At 36.1% G+C, this 20,596-nt stretch overlaps 1 protein-coding gene across 7 annotated transcripts in view; it reads left to right on the top strand.

Moving 5' to 3' along the window:
• PRUNE2 (prune homolog 2 with BCH domain) overlaps nt 1-20,596 on the top strand; it is a 258,877-nt gene that overhangs the window by 50,266 nt on the left and 188,015 nt on the right. For all 7 annotated transcript variants that reach the window (XM_082401314.1, XM_082401312.1, XM_082401309.1 and 4 more), the window contains exons 3-5: nt 3,219-3,421; nt 5,555-5,718; nt 18,797-18,949. In XM_082401314.1, coding sequence (XP_082257440.1) covers nt 3,219-3,421; nt 5,555-5,718; nt 18,797-18,949 — 520 coding nt within the window. The remainder of the gene's footprint in view (nt 1-3,218; nt 3,422-5,554; nt 5,719-18,796; nt 18,950-20,596) is intronic.

The following is a 20,596-nucleotide window of genomic DNA, read 5'->3' as shown; positions in this document are numbered from 1 at the left end:
CTAATCTTATTAACTGGATTTTTTCTTATTTATTTATTTTTTTATTGAAGTATAGTTAATTTACAATATTGTATTAGTTTCGAGTGTACAGCAAAGCGATTCAGTTACTTTGCTGTACTCTTGATTTTCAGATTCTTTTCCATTATAGAATATTACAAAATACTGAGTATAATTCCCTGTGCTATGCAGTAGGTCCTTGTTGTTTACCTATTTTATATATAGTAATGTGTATCTGTTAATCCCAAACTCGTAATTTATCTCCCCCCACTGCCCGCCTTAACTGGGTTTTTTTTTTTTTTTTTAAACGTCTTTATTGGAGTATAATTGCTCCACAATGGTGCGTTAGCCTCTGCTCTACAACAAAGTGAATGTTACACATGTACATACGTTCCCATATCTCCCCCCTCCTGCGTCTCCCTCACACCCTCCCCATCCCACCCCTCTAGGTGGTCACAAAGCACCGAGCTGATCTCCCCGCGCCACGCGGCCGCCTCCCACCAGCTATCCGCTTCACGCCCCGTAGTGTATACACGTCCATGCCACCCTCCCACCTCGTCCCAGCCCACCCCCACCCCCTCCTCGTATCCCCAAGTCCACAGTAGGTCTGTGTTTTTATTCCCGTCTTGCCCCTAGGTTCTTCATGACCATTATTATTATTATTTTTAGATTCCATATATATGTGTTAGCATACGGTATTTGTTTTTCTCTTTCTGACTTACTTCGCTCTGTATGACAGACTCTAGGTCCATCCACCTCACTACAAATAACTCAGTTTCGTTCCTTTTTATGGCTGAGTGATATTCCATTGTATATATGTGCCACATCTTCTTTATCCATTCATCTGTCGATGGACACTTAAGTTGTTTCTATGTCCTGGCTATTGTAAATAGAGCTGCAATGAACATTTTGGTACATGACTCTTTTTGAATTATGGTTTTCTCAGGGTATGTGCCCAGTAGTGGGATTGCTGGGTCGTATGGTAGTTCTATTTGTAGTTTTTTAAGGAACCTCCATACTGTTCTCCATAGTGGCTGTATCAATTTACATTCCCACCAACAGTGCAAGAGGGTTCCCTTTTCTCCACACCCTCTCCAGCATTTATTGTTTGTAGAGTTTTTGATGATGGCCATTCTGACCGGTGTGAGATGATATCTCATTGTAGTTTTGATTTGCATTTCTCTAATGATTAATGATTTAACTGGGTTTTTTGACTTCTAGAAAAAAGACATTGCTTGTCTTGAGAACATAGAGTTGACTGACCATGGCATGGACTCTTAAGGAAATTATATAATAATAATGACACCACCACCACCAACTATGGTGTCCTGAATGAATATAATAACATCCAACAAAAGGAATGAGAAAACTAGTTGTAATAGTAAAATAGATAAAGAGATGTGTGGCCTCTTTTCTCCCTCTTCTAAGGCTCGCTACTAAGCATGGGGACCAATATGGAATTAGTGATGGGTCACCTACTGGGAATTTGTTAAATATCTGTGTCTTCCTCTAAGTTTACTGGACCCTGCCCCCTATCACAGGTCTGCATCTCCATTTTGATTTTTCCTGAGAACCTGGTTACTCCCTCTCAGAGTATTAACACACAGGAGAAGGGCAGAGTTTGCAGCTTCACATGTTTGACTGTTTAAATACTTTTCACTCTGGTAGGTAAGCCCCATTCTATGGATGGGGAAAACTGAGGTTCAGAAAGAAAAATAGCTTTCTCAAAGTCACACAGCAGAGGCTGGGGCTAGAACCTAGTTTTTCTGACTCCAACTCCAGAATAGGTCCTGCCAGGATAGGCTCAGGCCATATGGCTCTTGACTCAAGTTTCAGTATCAGGAGTTAGATATAACTCTATCAATTAAAAAGAAAAACAACTTGCTATGCATAAATTGCTAATAATTATTACACGATTGTGATTCTGTATTAGCCTGACAGGTGGAATAAAAACCACCTTGTTGGAATGGTTTTGTGCTTTGTATACCATAGCAGTAGGTGATTCATTTATTCCACTCAACAAATATGTGTTAGTCTACTTTGTGCCAGACCATTTTATGCACTGAGAAACATAACTGAACAAAAAAGACAAAAATCCCTGCTAGGAAGGGGAGATGGACGCTAAAGATGTTAAAATTGTGTCATAAATACTAGGCTTGTGACAGAGCTGGTGATGACGAGAGAACAAAGGCCATTTACTTTATGCAAAAATTCAGTGTTCCCAAACCCCACATTCTCTCAGCGATATTTAGGGTTTTTTGCTATAGACTCATAGTCATTTTTAAAAGCACCTTCATTTTAAAAATTCCTATAGAAAAATAAGTTTTTTATTGTGAAGCTGAAATTCTCTAACGTCTACCCATCTCCTGTTTCCCCCATCACTGCAGTTTTTTTTAAGAGGTTTGTTAACATAAGATTTTTAAAAATAATATAAGAAATTAATCGAAATCACAATCTGCTAGTCTGTGGGCCAGATTTTGGCTCATGTGAGTTTTCACTAACCTACACAGTGTTTTTTTTTTTTTTTTGGCCTTGCCGTGCAGCATGTGGGATCTTAGTTCCCCGACCAGGATCAAACCCGTGCCCGCTGCATTGGAAGTGTGGAGTCTTAACCACTGGACCACCAGGGAATTCCCCTCCTACACAGTATTTTTAATTAAAAAGTTAATTGTAACAATTAAACATCACAGATAATATCCCCACATCAAGATTTCTAGCTTTTCTTGAGTAATTGAAAGACTTACCTATCCTGGACCTGAATTTTTTGCATGGAAGCAATTGGCTGGAGCCAAGTGGCAGGCGTCCAATACAGATGGGTCATATAGGCCTTCTGTGTCACCACAGTCTTGACCTATCTTGCTGTAATCATTCTAATTTTCTGCTGATTCCATAAAGACATGTGAATTTGTTTCCTATGAAGAAGAGAATGTATATGTATATTTTTCAATCGTGGAAGGGGTGCAATGAGACATAAAATATTTCAAGAAAGGCACGAGAAGTTTCATGTGGAATAACAAGAGGTTAAAAAAATTAGGGGCCACTTACCCATGGAAAATACTCTGCTAATTGGGTTCAGGAAAAGCCGGTTATGAATGTCAAGTGGTTTAGTAAGGCCAAAGGACTTTCGTTCCCCTTCCAGTTACCCTCAGGTTTGAGAAAATGTAGTTGTATTCTTTCCTGCTGCTGCTGTCAGTGATTCAGTCAACTTTTTTTCCTGGTAGGTCAGCCCACCTGAGGTTCTCTGTTTGCCCGTGCTGAACATATCAAGAACTGAATTCAGCTACTTCACCGAGACAAGGTTTATTTTAGAAGAGCTAAATATCTCTGAATCATTCCACATATTCCGAGATGAAATTAATCTGCATCAGCTAAATGATGAAGGGAAGTTATCTCTAACACTTGTTGGCAGCAACATGCTGGCAAGGTAAGGCTTCATGTGAGGTTCTGGAGGGAGGTTTGATCTTTTAACAAAGGTTCATTTGCGCAAAGTGTTACCTTGTTCAGGATTTTTGTAGTTTAGGGAGATGTATTAAAGGCTGAGGACATTCACAGGAAAGGGAATGTGTTTTTTCTTTTACGTCAAAATTCAGGCTATGCCAATTCTCTGTTTTTACTTTGGCATTTCAAATATGACATCTTTGAGTGGAGAGTTCTTGTAAAATTATAATTTTAAATCATTTCAAACACTTTCTTATAGCAACGCGACAGTCCTATGTATTGTTGCTGAAAATGTATAATGAAGATTGAAATTAAACACTAAGTAAAACTGAAAGATTCTTATCTCAGTAGTGAAATGGAAAATTATGTACATGGGCTATGAAAGCCCTTTGATCACTGGCTCATTTATTCATAGCATTATACTATAAAAGCAGGATGGATTTTTGATAGTTCATGTAATTTGAACTCCTTATCTTATGGACAAGAAACCTGAAACCCAGTGTTGCAAATGACTTGCCCAAAGTGCCACATGCAGTTAGTAGAAGAGTTTGGATGAGAACATGGGTCTTCTGCTTCCTTCAATAAGTCCTTAGGGGTTGCTAACTGGTACATGAATCTACAGGTACATAAAGAGGAATGAGACAAATTCCCTGCTTTCAAGGACCTTACAGCCCGTCGCAAAGAGTCCTGTTTTGATAAGCTCTCTGTTGCTAATGAGTGAAGAGTCCCCGGTTAAACATCCCAGTAGTTTGAGATGATAGTTTTTTTGCACACTTTGCCAATTTGCTAATCATTGATGACATTCACCAGTGGACACTGATCTTAGTATACATGAAATAAAAACGTGTACAAGTATCTAATTTTTAATCTAACCTTCTTAGGGAAACATCTTTAGGTATGAATACGCTGTAGTGTCAGTCATGTAGTTCATTCAGTTATAAAGAGTTTGGAAAATAATCTGCCTGTGTGGGGCTGTTTTTATCCCCATGTTATTTGAAACACACAAAATTCTTTTGAGTAACATTTATCGATCAGTTGTTGACAACTGGGTGAGAGTTATTCATAGGTTATTTGACTGACTTCAGTTATTAGTGTTCAGGATGATCACATGCTTGACTAAATGTACATGTTAACTCTTTCAAACCAACTATAACACAAGTAGATGTGGACAAAAACAATGCAGGAAGCCAAAGGAGTGAACTGTGAAACATGTGTTTCAGTCAACATCTTAGGGAGAGTTTTGTTATCAATTAAAATGGAAGCCATGCTGGTTTTGAGACTGAAGTTGTGAAGTCTGGCTTTTGGATTGTTTATGAAATAGAATGTTTTTCAAAAACAAATTGAGATCATTTTCTTCATTGCCATTCTTTGGTTTTTGGCAGACAGAAAGAATACAGTCAGTTTTATCCACATCTTTCTTCCTGCCTTCGATAAAAGTCAGCTCTATCTCATGTAAAAAGAATGATGTGGAAATAAATAAGCCAGTAGTATTTTTTTCTCCAGCACCATAACTGGATGTGTGAACTTTGGAACTAGATAGAGTTTAAATACAAGTAGTCTACTTACTAGCTATGTGACCTTGGTCACTTTTATTTTATCTTATTTTATTTTTTATACATTTTTAAAGGTTACACTCCATTTACAGTTTTTACAAAATATTGGTTATATTCCCCATGTTGTTTTAGTCACGTTTCTTAACCTTTTCATGCCTTTTTCCCCCATTGTAAAATGGGGATTTTAATAGAACCCATTGAATAGGGTCATTTTATGGTATAAAATGTGATAATACTCTGAAAGTATTTATTATAGTGTCTGACCTGTAGTGGAAGCTCTCAGTAAATATTAGCTATAACAATGATTATTATTGTTGCTATTATTATGCCCAACAGCAAAACAAGAGGTGTGAAGAGGTACTAAGGTGTGAAGGTCTTCTAAGACTCTTGGGGAGGTGATTAGTTGAAATGAAATGTGACAACACGTAGAATAAGTCATGTGAACTTACTTATGTATTTGGCTATTGAGAGGAGGTCATTGGTGTGGAAGCAGAGGTTAAATAATTCCACAAAGTAAGAAAACATGCCATATCTCTTCCTCTTCCTCTCCTGCATTTGCTTTACAGTGAGGACAAAACTTTAGAATCAGCAGTCGTCAAGGTCATTAATCCAGCTGAGCAGGGCGATGCCGGGTCTGAGTACCGAGAGTCTTCCTCCTCTCTGGTGGTGAAAGAGATTCTCCAGGAGGCTCCCGACCTCATCACCGAGCAGCTGGCTCATCTGCTCAGAGGTGAGAGATGACTCTTTCTATTAAATACTGGAAGGCTTAATGGAGTGTCTCTTGACTCGCTCACGCAGAAAGAGTGCGATCCATTCTTGGGTTAACAATCCCTTTCAAGACCACGGGAAGCTTCATCAGAGAGGCAGGGAGTAAAGAGTTTGTTAAAGAGTAGCATTATATTGAATATTAAAAATGTGCATTTAGAAATAGGCATGAAGGATCTTTGCTCTTGCACCAGATCAGCATATTAAATGGACCCGCTGCACTTCCGCTGGGGAGCGGGAATAGCTCCTGTGGCCATCTAACAGCTTCCAGAGGTGATTCTTGCTCCAGAACAGCATGGATATGGGCCAGAATTCCACACACCTACATGGAAATATCTGCTGGTACTTATACGTGCTTCGTTTATGTAGTACTGCTTGGATGGCAAAGTTACACACCTTCATTTTGGTGATATTGTGCAGGGTTTTTATGGTCAAATTGCCACCTCCTTCTCCCCCCATCATGTAGTGTTTTCCACCTTCACCAGACTGCTTTAAGCACACCATCGTCAATTATCCCCCTCATCTCTCTTTCATCTTCCTCAGTGGAGCCCATCGCTTCTAAAAAGTGGTTTCCAAGCTGGAAATTGTCAGTTGACTTTGGTGCCACAAAAATTCCGTATTGTCTTGTGTAGGGCAGTTTGGGGTTTTGTATAAAGCTTTTTTTTCTCCTTCCAACAATCCGTCTTGAACATGGTAGACAAAGACTTTTCTCAGAAGTATTTGACATAGGAAAGTGAAAAGCAGTGATTAACAGGCTGAAAGAATTAAAAAAGGAAAGAGAAGCCCAAGAATACGTGACAACTCTTTTAAGGCCTTTTTCCTTTGTTTCCTCTACTTCTACCAGAATTTGGAGAGAAAAACGTCCTAGACTTTTATAGTTCCGATAAATGTCTTAGAACCAACGGCCCCAGTCAACTTGTTTTAAATACTTTTCTGGCTATGGACATCTGTAAAACTGCTCTCTGGGAAACTGTGCCTTCAAGTAAACTAAGTAAGCACAATCATTTATTTATGACAGAGCAGAAGGGAAATAAAGACGATCGGGGATCTCGGCCTAGAAGGAAGTTGTTTGGCAGTGCAAATATGTGGTGCAGGCAAACACTAGAGAATATGCTGTTTAAACATTTTGCAAACTAAGAAGTTTGGTTTATTGTTCAAAAAAATACACGTGTTGTTTAGTAGGAAAGAAATGTAGTCAAGGAATCGTTCATCATGATTTTCTATAAGTAATAAAATAATATCAAACTGCAGTACATTGGAACAAAGATATGATTTTGTTGTTGACCGTGACGATGATGATATTCAGATTTAGGGAATTAGGGATGCGGACCCTCTTGTCAGTTACCTTAGTTTTAGTTTTCAAAGCTACCAAGAGTTAGAACTATGGTAAAGGACCTTGGTTTTTCTTATCATCAGATATTTTTCATAACTTTGGGCTTGAGATGGCCCTGGAAAGCTGGCAGCTTAGGGACATCACTTCCTTGTTGCTTGGAAATTGGAATTTGAACGGATACAGTGCCTCTACCTGTGAAGACTGCCAATACAGACACTGTCACGAGGAAGCCAGAGTCACTGAAGCCTGGGAGGTAGTAGACATGGGTGTCTTATTATAGTGGAAAGAGGGCTCTGGGGACCTTTGACCAAAGTGTGTGCATGTGCATATGCATGTATACATTACGTGGAAGGGAGGTGAAACATCACTGAACAGTTTGGCCAAAAGGGAACGGAAGGATTATGATCCGAGGAGTTGGACTTTAAAAAGGTAACTGAAATGTTCAGAGTGAGAAGGGCAATGAGCCAATTTTTAAAGCCTCTTGAATCTTTAATAAATATAAGAAAGGAATCAAGTCGAATTTTGCTGTGTTCACTAAACTCAAACTTAGATTTTATAGTTTTCCAATCATGTATTAACACCAAACCTACAGGGAAGTTTTAAAGGGAACTTTTTTTATGTGCCTGTAAATAATTTTAGGATTCATTATTTTCATAACATAATTCTTTCTAAAGGGTTTTCTCTGGAAATAGCTACGTTATTTTGTATTTTGGGTTGCTCAAAATGATCATTAATTTGACACACATGTCTAGAACATGTATTATGCATTCTTCTAGGTCTTGAAGGGATGCAAATTTCTACACACACCTTTGCCATAAAGAATTTTGAAAAATGTCTGTTTCCAGATGTCATGAGGGTTAAATATTTACAGTCAAGACTTGAAAGAATCTTTAAAAACAGCACAATTGGACCTCTATGGAAGATATATTATTATAAACTTTGTGCCAAAAAAATCTGAATATACTCCAAACTAAGTACTTAATCAATTTGATTGTTCTTTGCCTTTCATTCCCATGATCATATCCTAAAATCCATCATGCTGAGGCACACTGGTGTGCTGTAAGTGGTTTTCAAGTGGGCCAAGATATTGATCCCCTCAGTCCTTGGAGAGGACCCTAAGTATGCCTCTTAGCCTGGTAGGCTGAAAAAAAAAAAACTAATTTTCTGTGTGTTCCTTAATGAGCAAAAGATGGAGGCTGCTGTTCCACTGTTCTTATCTTTGGTGCCTGGAACAGTGCCTGTCATATAATAGACCCTCAATAAATCCTGGCATAAAACGAATTTTGCAAGATTGTTTATATAGTTTCTGTTTTTATGACTATATTGATTTAATTGGTACTATGATATTGTAATTTCCATTTCATTCCAGCCCACCCCTACAATATTCTTAATGTCCGGAATTTGAACATTGTTTCTTCCAATAATAACCCCCCACTTTTTTAGCTTTTAGAAATCCTTGTTTTCGTATTTTGCAAACATTTGTTTTTATTTTCATCTTTTGGTTGTCCATTTTATACGTATAAGTTTAACCCTTTCATGGAGAGTAATACATGCACAGAAAAGAATATAAAACATAAATATAAAAATATAAATATACAGCTCAGTGAAATATCACAAAAGGGACACCCTTTTAACAATTAACCAGGTAGAGAAGTAGAACAAGATGACCGCTTTGTGCCCCTCCCCGTTACCACTCATTCCCTCTCTAACTAAGTAAGGGTAACCAATATTCTGATTTTTACGGCACACACTTTCCTGCTTTTCTTTAAATTTTACCACCCCTATGTGTCCCCCATAACACTAGAGATTGGTTTTTGTCTGTTTTGTATATTATATAGATGGAATCATAGAGTATACACTCTCGTTGTTATCAGATCTCTATATTTATATTAAATGTAGTATCTATTTGCATAGGTCAGTTATCTATCATCTATCCATCTATTATTTATTTATTTTATTTTTTGTGTCCTTTCTTCTTCCACAGAATATTTGAAGTGGCTTACAAAAATGCATGTAAATATAACAAAGCAGAAAAAAGGGTCAGAGTCAGGAAACATACAAATAAATAAATTTGGAGGAGTAAAAGTGGTGTTCTGTTTGAAAGTTTGAATATGAGCTTCCTGGAGTCGATGAAAAAATAGAAATATAATTAATTGTAAAATTCATATTATTACTAAAACAAACACATATACCAGTTCCTTATTAAAAGAATATCGAAGTCTAACATTTTTTCCTTATGTCAGTCTTCTTGAAAAGACACCTAATAGTCATAGGCATCCTCCAACTTTTACATATGTAACAGCATTTTATACAGGAGCTGGGCAGAGTGTATCACACACTTTCTGCTCCTCAGTCAGCGTATGGGGATGGTTTTAATCAGCTTCATCTTGTCTAGTAACCTTATTTCCTGTTCCAAATCTCTTTTCTATACATGCTGATATTTTTCTCTAAATACAGGATATTAATACTTAAAATCAGTCATATTGGAATCTTTTGTAGTCTTATACTCACTGCTGTAGCTGTATATCAAAATGTTTGCATTATGGGATAATATTATATTCAAATATGGAGATAGAACCTGATTATTATGGATGCTGTTAAAAGATCATTTGTATACTGATCAGAAGTAGGTATCAAGTTGCCAGTGTAGAAATAACCTGCTGTGTTTATCTAATAATCTCCCCTGTCATGCTATCATATGGACCTTGGCAAGAGAGTTGTGGATAAATGTCAACAGGTGACCCAGCCATGGCTAATGTGTGTTCAGGCTCCCTAGGGGATTTAGCAAAGTTGACATAATTTGTGTTTTCTTGAATTAATACTTCTAACAATAGCTAGGTCTTGCTGTTGTCTTTTAGTAGGACATACCTCAAACTTAGAAATTTCAGGATACAGATCATTAGCTTCGCTTTCATCTGAAAAGGCATAGATTTACTTATGGAGATTACTTTCTAATTATTTGTGTAAGAAATTATTTGTCTAAGAAAAGAATGTGCTCATTCAGATGAGATCGTAAGTAACCCTGATTTTTGGAAATGTGTCTTTTCATCCCCTTCCCATCTCTGTTTTTGCTGTTGTGGTTCTTGTTTCTTTGGTTTTTTTCTTTTCTTCTGACTTTTCTTTTCATCTCCTCCTCCTCTTCCTACTTTCTCCCTCCTAGTACCTGCTTCTAAGATTTTATTATCATTTTCAAACAAGCTGCAACCTGTTCTATCTAAAAGTCACATTATACAGTCATGGTGGCCTAAAGTTGGTGTTTGGTTATGCCCTGGGTTTGTACCAAAAGAAAAAATTATAGACCTGCCAGACTCCTCAACCTGTATTCTTTTATTTCCTGCAGAAATGTTTACTAGAGGGTAATTGCCAAATTTAAGGTCCATTAAATTGCTGAATCATCGCATTGGGGGTTCGTGTGCCCACATATGTGTGTGTGTGCTTCCCAGAACCAGCTGGCAATGATGAGATTGCAGCCACTGATTACCAGGCAGGTTTCCATCAAAACCACACTTCACCCGGCCTTTCATGTTTATGTGTATAAGGCCTTGACAGAGCCACAACTTGAATAGTGAAACAGATAACAGCAATTGTTCTTAGCTTAGGACGTGGAAAAACTATGCCCTAGGTTTTAAAGAAACAACTCTCTCCTTCTGTTGGTCATTCCATTTGAACTTTAATAAAGAATTGTTGCGTGCTATTTTCGTAGCCTAGATTAACAGCTTCAAAAAGATCCTTTTAAGGAGGTAAAATAGGAAAGGAACAGAGCCAGATTTTTTTCTTTCTTTTTTTTTTTTTCTCTCTTGCCCAAAGAGTGAATCATCCATCTCCCAAAATGGTTACAAAGTCCGAAAGGAATTAAGCGGCTGTTTTGCTTAGGAAGAGGGATGGCCTGTGTTGGGGGAAGGGGAAAGAAATTATTTTTTCTGCAAGATATAAAACCAGAATATTTCCTCAACCTTAGAGTGTTAATTATTTCTTTTGCCATATAAAGATAAATTCTATTCTTAAATTCAGACATTTTAAATTTATAAGATTACTAAGCACTTGAATAATATGCTCCCTTTTTATCACTGTTCAGGCAAAAATATAAGCTAAGTTGTATTTTCTATTTTTTTCTCCTTCCTTCTCCCTTCGCGCCCCTCTCTATTATTCATCCTTTAATTTTTTTTGTTTCAGTATGAAAAAGAAAATGATCCCAGGTGAAACAGGAAAGAGGTTTAAAATCCCTTCTTTTCTGCTAAGAATTTATCATGCAGAATATGCCTTGACTGTGGTGAATGATTTCCCCAAACAACTTCTGACTTCATTAGATCATGTTTAATATTAATGCACTGCAGTTGCTTTTGGCAAGAGGTCCTTCACTTCTCTATTCTTTTGAACAAAGAATATGTGGTTGGTTTTTTTTTCTAATGGAATGAAATGTTTGTTACTATTTTATTATAATTGCTTTCTCTGTTGCTTGTCGTTAATCCCCAGTGGCCTGTGAATAGCTGGGATGCATTTGGGTACATGTATATGGATTTAAGTATTTTTCAGTTCTGCTGAATTTGCTGGAAGTTAAGTCAACTCTTATGCCAAAAATAGGTTTGATTTTGCGAAGAGGTGCCTTTGGCTGCTCCACATCCTGATACTGATATTTAACTAAGTATGTCACTAAATGGGTCTCTAAAGTGAAGTAGAAAAATTTGCTATAGATGAGTCTCTTGGATAAAGTTGGGCCATAGCCTTTCTTCTGCAGTAAAAACAACTCAGTATGGTGACCATTTTTTGAGTTATTTTTTTCCTACTTACATCAGAACATCTTCTCCTTTTTAATTGTCAAGGTAAACCTAATTATAATGTCAGAAGTTTCTTTTCATTGAATTGTTGTGTAGGATTCTGTTTAGTGCAATATCTGTTAGATTAATTTCTGAATACTGCCTTTTTATGTATTTTAAAATTAAGATCCCCAAATTGAAGAAATTGGATTCTTGATTTGACTGTAAGCCAGGCACATTTTTGTGAAGTTTATTCCTAAATATTTATATTTTGATGCTATTACAGTTTTTTAATTTAAATTTGATTTTCTAATTGTTCATGATTGTTTATAGAAATACAAGGGTTGTATTATTGACCTTATATCCATCAACCTTGCAAAATTTATTTACTATTTTAAGTTTATTTGTATTACTATTACTATTTGTATTACTAATTAATTCATTCATTTGTATTAATGAATAATTCATTTGTATTTTCATTTGTAAGTTCATACACATACCATCTATGAAGAAGTCAGTTTTTATTTCTTCCTTTTCTTTCTTTATACTTTTGCTTCTTTTACCCGTGTTATTTCTCTGGGCTAGGATCCACACTGAAGTGTTAAATAGAAATAGAAATAGCAGACATCTTTGTCTCATTCCTGATTCGAGGTGGAAGTCTTTCAATATTTCACAGTTAAATATAATGTTTGCTTTCCTTATTTGGATTTTACAAATGCCCTTCATCAAATTAAGGAAATTGTCTTCTATTTCCACTTGGCTGAGATTTTATATGATTAAATCTTGGATTTTATCAAGTAGTTTCATTACTTAACATCTACTGAAGTGGTCATTTGATTTTTCTCTTCTATTAGTATGGTGAATTATATTAATTAACTTTTGAATGTTAACTTGTCCTTTAATTCCTAGGAAATCCCTATTTGGTGACAATACAATATCCTATTATATATTGCTAATTTGATTTGGGACTAGCTTTAAAAAACTTTTTTGCAACTACGTTTATGAGAGAGACCTGCCTCTACTTCTTTCTTGTAATGTTTCTGTTGAGTGTTGGTATGAAGATTATGCTGGATTCAGAAAATAAGTTGGGAAGTGTTTTCTCTTTCTAATCTTTGGAAGAATTTGTGTAAAATTAGTATTTTTTAAATGTGTGGAACTATGGCTATTAAACTATGGATTCATTTTAAAATAAATACAAAACCATCCAGATTTTAAATTTCTTTTCCTGCCAGCTTTGGCAAGTTGAGTTTTTCCAGAAATGTCCATTTCCTCTAAAATTTAAAATCTATTAACGTTGTACTTATCTTTTAATGTCATTAGAATCTGTAGTATGTCACGCTTCATTCCTAATACTGGAAAATTATACCTTCTACCATTCTTCTCTCTCTTTTTTTCTAGAACAGTTTTTAAAAAACTGTTAGTCTTTTCAAAGCATCAATTTGTTGTTTTATTTTCTGTATACGTTTCTTTCCTGTGTCTTTAAGTTTTGCTCTTACCTTTATTATATCCTTCCTTATACATTTTTTTAGTTGAATTTGTCAGTTTTTTTTAACATCTTATGCTTTTGAGGATATAAAACTTCCTCAGAGCATAACTTTAGTTGCATCTTACAAATCTAAATGTCATATTTTCATTATCATTCAATTAAAATATATTGTAATTTATGCTGTAATTTCTTCTTTTACCATGAGTTATTCAGAAGTGCATTGTTTATTTTTCAAACATTTGGAAATTTTCTAATTTTGTTTTATTACTGATTTTTAGACTACTTTCCTGATGACCATAGAATATAACTATGTGATTGTAATCCTTTGAAATTTGTTAAGGCTTGATTTTTTTGTCTCAACAGGTAGTTAATTTTGGTTAATGTCTCATTTGTATTAGAAAAGAAAGTATAGTCTGCCATTGTTGATAACAATGTTCAATTTACGTTAATTAGGTCAACTTTGTTACTCATGTTGCTCAAATATTCTACATATTTACAGATTTTTTTTCCTGCTGGTTCTTAGAGTTGCTGAGAGATGTGTGTGCAAAATTTCCCACTGAGACTGTGTTTTTATCTCATTCTTCATCCAGTTTTGCCAATTTTTGTTTTACATATTTAGAAGCTATTAGGTAATGTTATTAGCTCATATAAATTTAGGATTGATGTATCTACCTGACGGTTGAAGCTTTAATAATAAATACATATTTGTCTTAATTTCAAGTAATTCTTCTTGTCAGAGTCTACTTTATCTAATAATAGTATATTATATCAATGTTACATCTTTTTCTATTCTTTTACTTTGTTTTTCAATATCATTATATCTAAGGTGTGCTCTTGTAAACAGTATATTGCTATTGTAGTTTTTAAAATTCAGGTTCATAATTGTTGTCTTTTAATGGAAGTACTTTGTCTGTTTACTTGTTTGTTGTTGGTAAAAAACACATAACATTAGATTTACCATCTTAAACATTTTTAAGTGTACGGTTCAGTAGCGTTAAGCATATTCACATTATTGTGCAACAGATCTCTAGAACTTTTTCATCTTGCAACACTGAAACTCTATACCCACTGGACACTAATTGTCTCTTTACATTAATATAATTACTCTAACATTTGGGTTTAATTTGTCATTTTGCTATTTGTTTTCTATTTATCTCACATTTTCCCCTTTTCCTCTCATTTCTTTACTGCTATTACACTAAATAAGGATTTTTACTATTACATTTCCTTCCATTAGCTTATTAGTTATGAATTCTTTTTTAGAAAATTATTTTAGCGTTATAATAAAGATTACAAAATACCATTAAAATCTCTTGTAAATCGATATTTTTGCCACTTGTCTGATCATCCAAGAGCCTTAGAGCAATTTATCTCTACTTAGTTCATTCTGCAATTTGTTATTATTGAAATGTATTTTATTTTATTTTTTTACTAAGATTTTCTTTATTTTTTTTTGAAATGTATTTTAATTACACATATATTTTAAACTCCATATTATAAATGTTTTATACAGTGAATATTGATTTATTCTTACCCACATATTTATATTCTCCAGTGTTCTTTCCTTCCTGCATTTCTTTGCTTCCATCTATAATAATTTCCCTCTGCCTTTACTGTTTTGTTAGTGTGGGTTCTTCTTGTGACAAATTCTTCCAGTTTATATTTCTGAAAATGTCTTTATTTTGCCTTCATTGTTTTCTTATATTTCAGTATAGAACTCAACATCAGCAATTATTTTGTATCAGCACTTTGAAGCTGTAATTCCAATGTCTTCTGATTTTCATCATTTTAGATGAAATTAGCTCTCAGTTTTATTGTAGTTCCTTTGACAGTAATATATTTCTTTTTCTCTGATTTAAAACTTTTTCCCTCTGTAGTTTTTAGCTGTTTCACTGTTATGTGCCTAGCGGTGTTTTTCTTTGTATTTGTTCTGATTTGGGTTCATAATTTATCTCGAGTATTACAGTAGTATCTTTCATTAATTTTGAAAAATGATTGACCACTGTTTTTCAAATATTGTTTCAGCCCATTTTTCTCTCTCCTTTCCAAGGGGAATTCCTATTACATATACCTTAGACCTTTTTTCTATGTCACCTATGTTTCTTATGCTCATCTCTATATTTTTATCCATTTTTCTCTCCATGCGTCAGTGTGGATATTTTCTTCTAAGATATTTTTCAATTCGTTAACTTTTTCCTTGCTATAATCTGTTGTTTACAGATATTTTTGTTCAGTTATTAAATTTATAGCTTTAAAATTTCCTTTGCACATTTTATTTATAGATTCTAATTCTCTTCTATAATTCTCCAGCTAATTTTTTATTCCCCCGATTCTGTTTCCATTCTTTTTCTCAAGAGTTTTTTCCTCTGGAGTTTCCATTCATTTGTTTATATTTCCTTTATGCTTGGTAATTTTTTACTGAATGCTGAATATGTATATGCAAAATGTAGAGATGATGCTATAGATGATGAAATTCCTTTGCTATGGAGAGGATTTACTTTTGCACCTCTAAGGCAGCTAGAAGAGTGTCAGATAAACTTAATCTATTCTGTGTTTGAGCTGATTCAAATCAGGATTTCAGGCTTCACGAAGACTGGTCTATTTTTGCTTCACCCTTTTCTTACAGGCAGGACTCAGCAAACTTTTTCTGTGTCGGATTAGATAGTAAATATTTTAGATTTTGCAGGTCTGTGGTCTCTGTTACAACTATGCAACCCTATCATTAAAGCACAAAAACATCCATGAAAAATATGTAAATTAATGGGTGTGGTTGTGTTCCAATAAAACTTTATTTATAAAAACAGGCAGTAAGTCATATTTGTCCTGCAGACCGTATTTTTCCAATCTTTATGCCAGGATGTGGGGACATTCTCTCCAGGGATCTCATCTCAAAACCTGGGATATTTAAGATTCCTCTGTGGAGAGCTCTAAGCTCCAATTTTTGTCTCCCTACTCCTGTGAAACTGCTGTTAGATCTGCTAATCTTCTCAGCTGATTGGCTACAATATGAATTAGCAAACACTCAGAGGGGAAAAGCAACATCAAATGTTGGGTTTACCTCTTTGCACTTACTTTCTCTCCAGGATTGTAGCTTCTAAGATAGTCACCTGGGTAACTCTCTGATGCCTTCACAGATTTTTCCCAAAAAATTTATCTAGATTTTCTCCTTGTTCTTGGAACAAGTAATCTGGCAAATGTATGAAGATATTTTCTGAAATTTAGATTCACCATTGCCTTAACAAAGAGTGTAAAAATCATCCTTATATTTCAGGTTTTATGTCAGAATTGTCAGACCAAAGGGTATATTCAGAATCCAGTAGGCTACTCCCCGCCCCATCTTTAAATGATAATTTGCCTTGAATCTGTTCAATTCCCTTCATACTGATTGCTCCTTCTTTAGTTCTCATCTAAAACAGCCTTCTGATTCTCCCAGTATGCCTTGTCTAATTCATTTCCTCATGGTAGCCAGAGTGAGTCTTATAAAATATAAATTCGAGCATGTTGCCTCTCCCTGCTTAAAATCCTAGTGACTCTCCATTTCCCTTAGAATATGAAAGACAAATTTTAAGATAGCTTGAAAGGCCCTTCAGGACCTGAGCCCTGTTTACCTCTCCAACCTGATTTTTCAAAAATTTTTCTTTAAGACTGTACTCTCTAGTTCTAATTAATTTCTTTCCATTTCTTGAACTGGCCAAATCCTCTCCCACCTCAGTGCCTTTGCATATGATCTACCTGGGTCATGATGTCCCTTTTACCTTGCCTTCGCCTTAAGTTCCTAGTTATCATTCAAATCTCAGCTTAGCTTGTTAACTCATTCTCTAGGAAACCTTTTCTGACTCCTAAATTCTTGCCTAGATTCAGAGTACGGTGTATTTCCTCAGCAATATTTCTTATCCCCCTTATACTGAAAATTTATGTGTTTACTTCTTTGTATCTCCTAAACTACTATAAGCTTCAAGGGGCAAGGCTAGCTCTAGTCCAGTCATGAATCATTAGCATCTAGCACAGTGCCTGGCTTATAATAGGTGTTCAGTAGTTCTTTGCTAAAGGAATGAATGAATGAATGAGATATTTTAAATGTGTTTGGCAGTATTTATTTTTCATTATGATGTTTACATTTATTGATTTTTAGTATATAACCTTATAAGCTGGGAAAGCAGTATTATTTCTATTTTTAAAATAGGCAAATAGGAACAGAGAGGCCAGATGACTTGCTTGGGATTTTTCAGGATTTTTAATGGTGAACGTGTGTCTATTCTCTAGGTTCTATAGATCTCCAGGTAGATGGCAAGATTATGTACCATAGTTTTCCCTCACTCATTACTTCATTTCTCCTTTTACATTCTTACCACTTTCTTTATTTTCCTTCCCCCTATATTATCATTTAGGCCACACTGAAAGCTAGAGAGCTGGTGACAGCCTGATTAATCAGTAAGTTTGAGGATTTTTAGAGAGTTTAATCATTCATCATTAAGCAAAACTTCCATTTCCCCCATGACTCTGTGTTAGTCTGGCCTCAGGATGCAGGGGAAGGAGATGTGACAGGTGGTAACTCCTCCCTTTCAAGGTGAGATTATGCATAGAAATTCCAGGAGTTTGTGAGAGGTCAGTCATTTGTATTATCAAATCACTTTGTAATCGAAACCCGTGATTTAGAGCCAGTTTATGAATCCTTATAATTAGATATTAGTAAATAACTTCAAAACTCTGTGGTACCTGGAAGATTGGGAGTGGATTTGAGGTTCACTACCTTATCAGATTCCTTTGGTGCTGACATTGAGGCTATGAAATCATTTAATTTTTTTTTAACATCTTTATTGGAGTAGAATTGCTTTACAATGGTGTGTCAGTTTCTGCTTTATAACAAAGTGAATCAGCTATACATATACATATATCCCCATATCTCCTCCCTCTTGCGTCTCCCTCCCACCCGCCCTATCCCACCCCTCTAGGTGTTCACAAAGCACCAAGCTGATCTCCCTTCATTTAGTTTTTAAAAGGAGGAAGTTCTTATGTGAAATCAGCAATATGATGAGTGGAAACAATCTTCTCTGTGATCTCTTAAAGAGATTATTAAAGGGAAATATTAAATCATATTTAATATCCTTAAATAGTTCATCATTAACTTCCATTCTGAAATCATTTAAAACCAATGTTTATCACTCTTGTGTATCTGTGTGGGGTGGGGGAAAGAGACAGATTTTGTTCCTTTATGTATAACTCTGCCATAAAGTGTGCTATAGTCAGTTCAGTTGTTGGGATTAATACTCAGAGAACAATGAGGCAGGACAGACAGTATCTGAAGGGTTTTCTAAAAACTGTCTCTTGAATGTTACACAGTGAGACCCAGGCAAGAATCTAGAATCTGGAAGTAGAAGCAGAGATTGAGAGACCAGAAGACATTTATTTTTCTGGGCCCCATCCTGGCTTGACTGGAAAGTTTAAAGGCGATTTTATTCATGCCTTTCAGGTAGCATCCTTTTCAAGTGGATGACCATGGAACCCAAGAAGATCTCAGAGAAGCAGGAGGAAATTCTTTCTATCCTGGAAGAAAAATTTCCTCGCTTACCTCCAAGAGATGACATTATCAACGTCCTGCAGGAGACCCAGTTCAGTGCTCAGGGTGAGTGACTCTGTCCCCCAGCTCTGTCTCAGCTGCTGAGGAGGGATGGTTTGTGATGTGGAGTGTTACTGGGCCCCGGGAGGTGAATTTGAGTGTGCCTTTACGTTCTTCCCTGTTGTTGGAGCTTGTGGAAGATTTTCAGGCATACCGCGTTGACTCATCTGGAAGCAGACAGTCTGTACTGCAGGCTTTCCTCTGAGACCTTCGTGTCTGGATGTGTGGTTAATCCATGCATCTAATGGGCACCCCAGATGCATCATTACATGAAATCCCTGTGCTGAGAGGGTTCTATTTTGAGAATGTGGCAGGAGCAATGTCAAGCACAATGGGATTTCATCAATCAATTAATTTTAGAAAAAAATAAGAGAAAAGACTCTTAAGCAGATAAAAGTGTTCTGTAAGTCTAGGCTTTGTCAAGAGAGTGGATTTCCTGGATCAATTGTTTAATAATAATAATAATAATAGCTATAGTTCATTAAGTGCCTAATATGTACAAGGTTCTGATGGTGTAACTTTGCATGAATTAGAGTCCTTGCGACAACCCTGTCAGGTGGAATTATTTATTATCCCTGATTTCCAGATAAGAACACTGAAGCACAGAAAGGCATCTTTCCTTTCCCATCATCACACACATAGCTAGGAAGTGGCCAGGCCAGGATTTAAACCCAGACAGTCTATCTTTAAGGTGCGTAGCTTTCTCCCTTAGTTCGGGATCCCTCGGGGCAGAGCCTGAGGCAAAGCAATTTATTTGGGAGGTGATCCCGGAAAACACTGATAGGGCACGGAGCGCTTTAACAAGCAAGTTAGCTTTGTGGGAAACCAGGCCTTCATCCCGCTAGGGAACTCTGGAAAGAGTGTAAAATTGCACCGCAGAGTTTTCCTACCCGAGGTGTGCAGTGGCATGTTGTAACTTGTTTATCAGAGCTCCGAGAGCTGATTGTTAAATTTTCAGGAATTTTGTGAGTGGGTTGATGTTGGGTTGGCAGGTCGAAATCAGCCATGGTAGAAGTATTGACAACACAGAAATGAACGCTACAACTCAGGTTTTGTTACGAGCATACCACTGGAATGTTGAGGTCTACTTAGTCCCAGGGACTGTTAATTCCCCCAGGGTGGGCTCTGGCAGCCAGACAAAGCCCTCAGGAAAAGAGATGCAGGTGCTAGTGGTTGAGGGCGCTGCACTGGGAAAGTCTGAGGAAATGTGGACGGGGCACTGACGCACCTGCCACACCTTCTGTTACATATGCTCTTGTGCATGTGCATGTGATGTACGTGGATGTATAGCTGTATGATGGTATGCATTTTGTCATTCATTTTCAAAATTAGACCAAACTTTTAATGTCACTATATATTCTATAAATCATTTTACGCTGTAGTATGATAGATTGAAGCCTTCCAGTCTTGAAGTCGAAGAAAAATATTTAGTACATATCTGTTTCCCCATACTGCTGTGATTGATAGTGTTCTAAGTTGGAAGGGCAAGTAGTTGACTCTGCTGTCTTAATATGCATCTGGGTAGGAGATACGTGCTTTACTGGCCTTTATTTTAAGTCTTCTTCTCAAGAGTTTAGGCCTAATCTGATATAATAACCTAGGGTGAGAATTCATTGTTAAGCCAGAGCCTTTCCTGTTTTTCCGTGATAAATT

This window comes from Balaenoptera borealis (assembly GCF_965194805.1).
Source record: "Balaenoptera borealis genome assembly, chromosome: 8".
NCBI lineage: Eukaryota > Metazoa > Chordata > Mammalia > Artiodactyla > Balaenopteridae > Balaenoptera > Balaenoptera borealis.
Note: the sequence above shows the minus strand (reverse complement) of the source record. Positions and strands in the feature narration are given on the sequence as shown.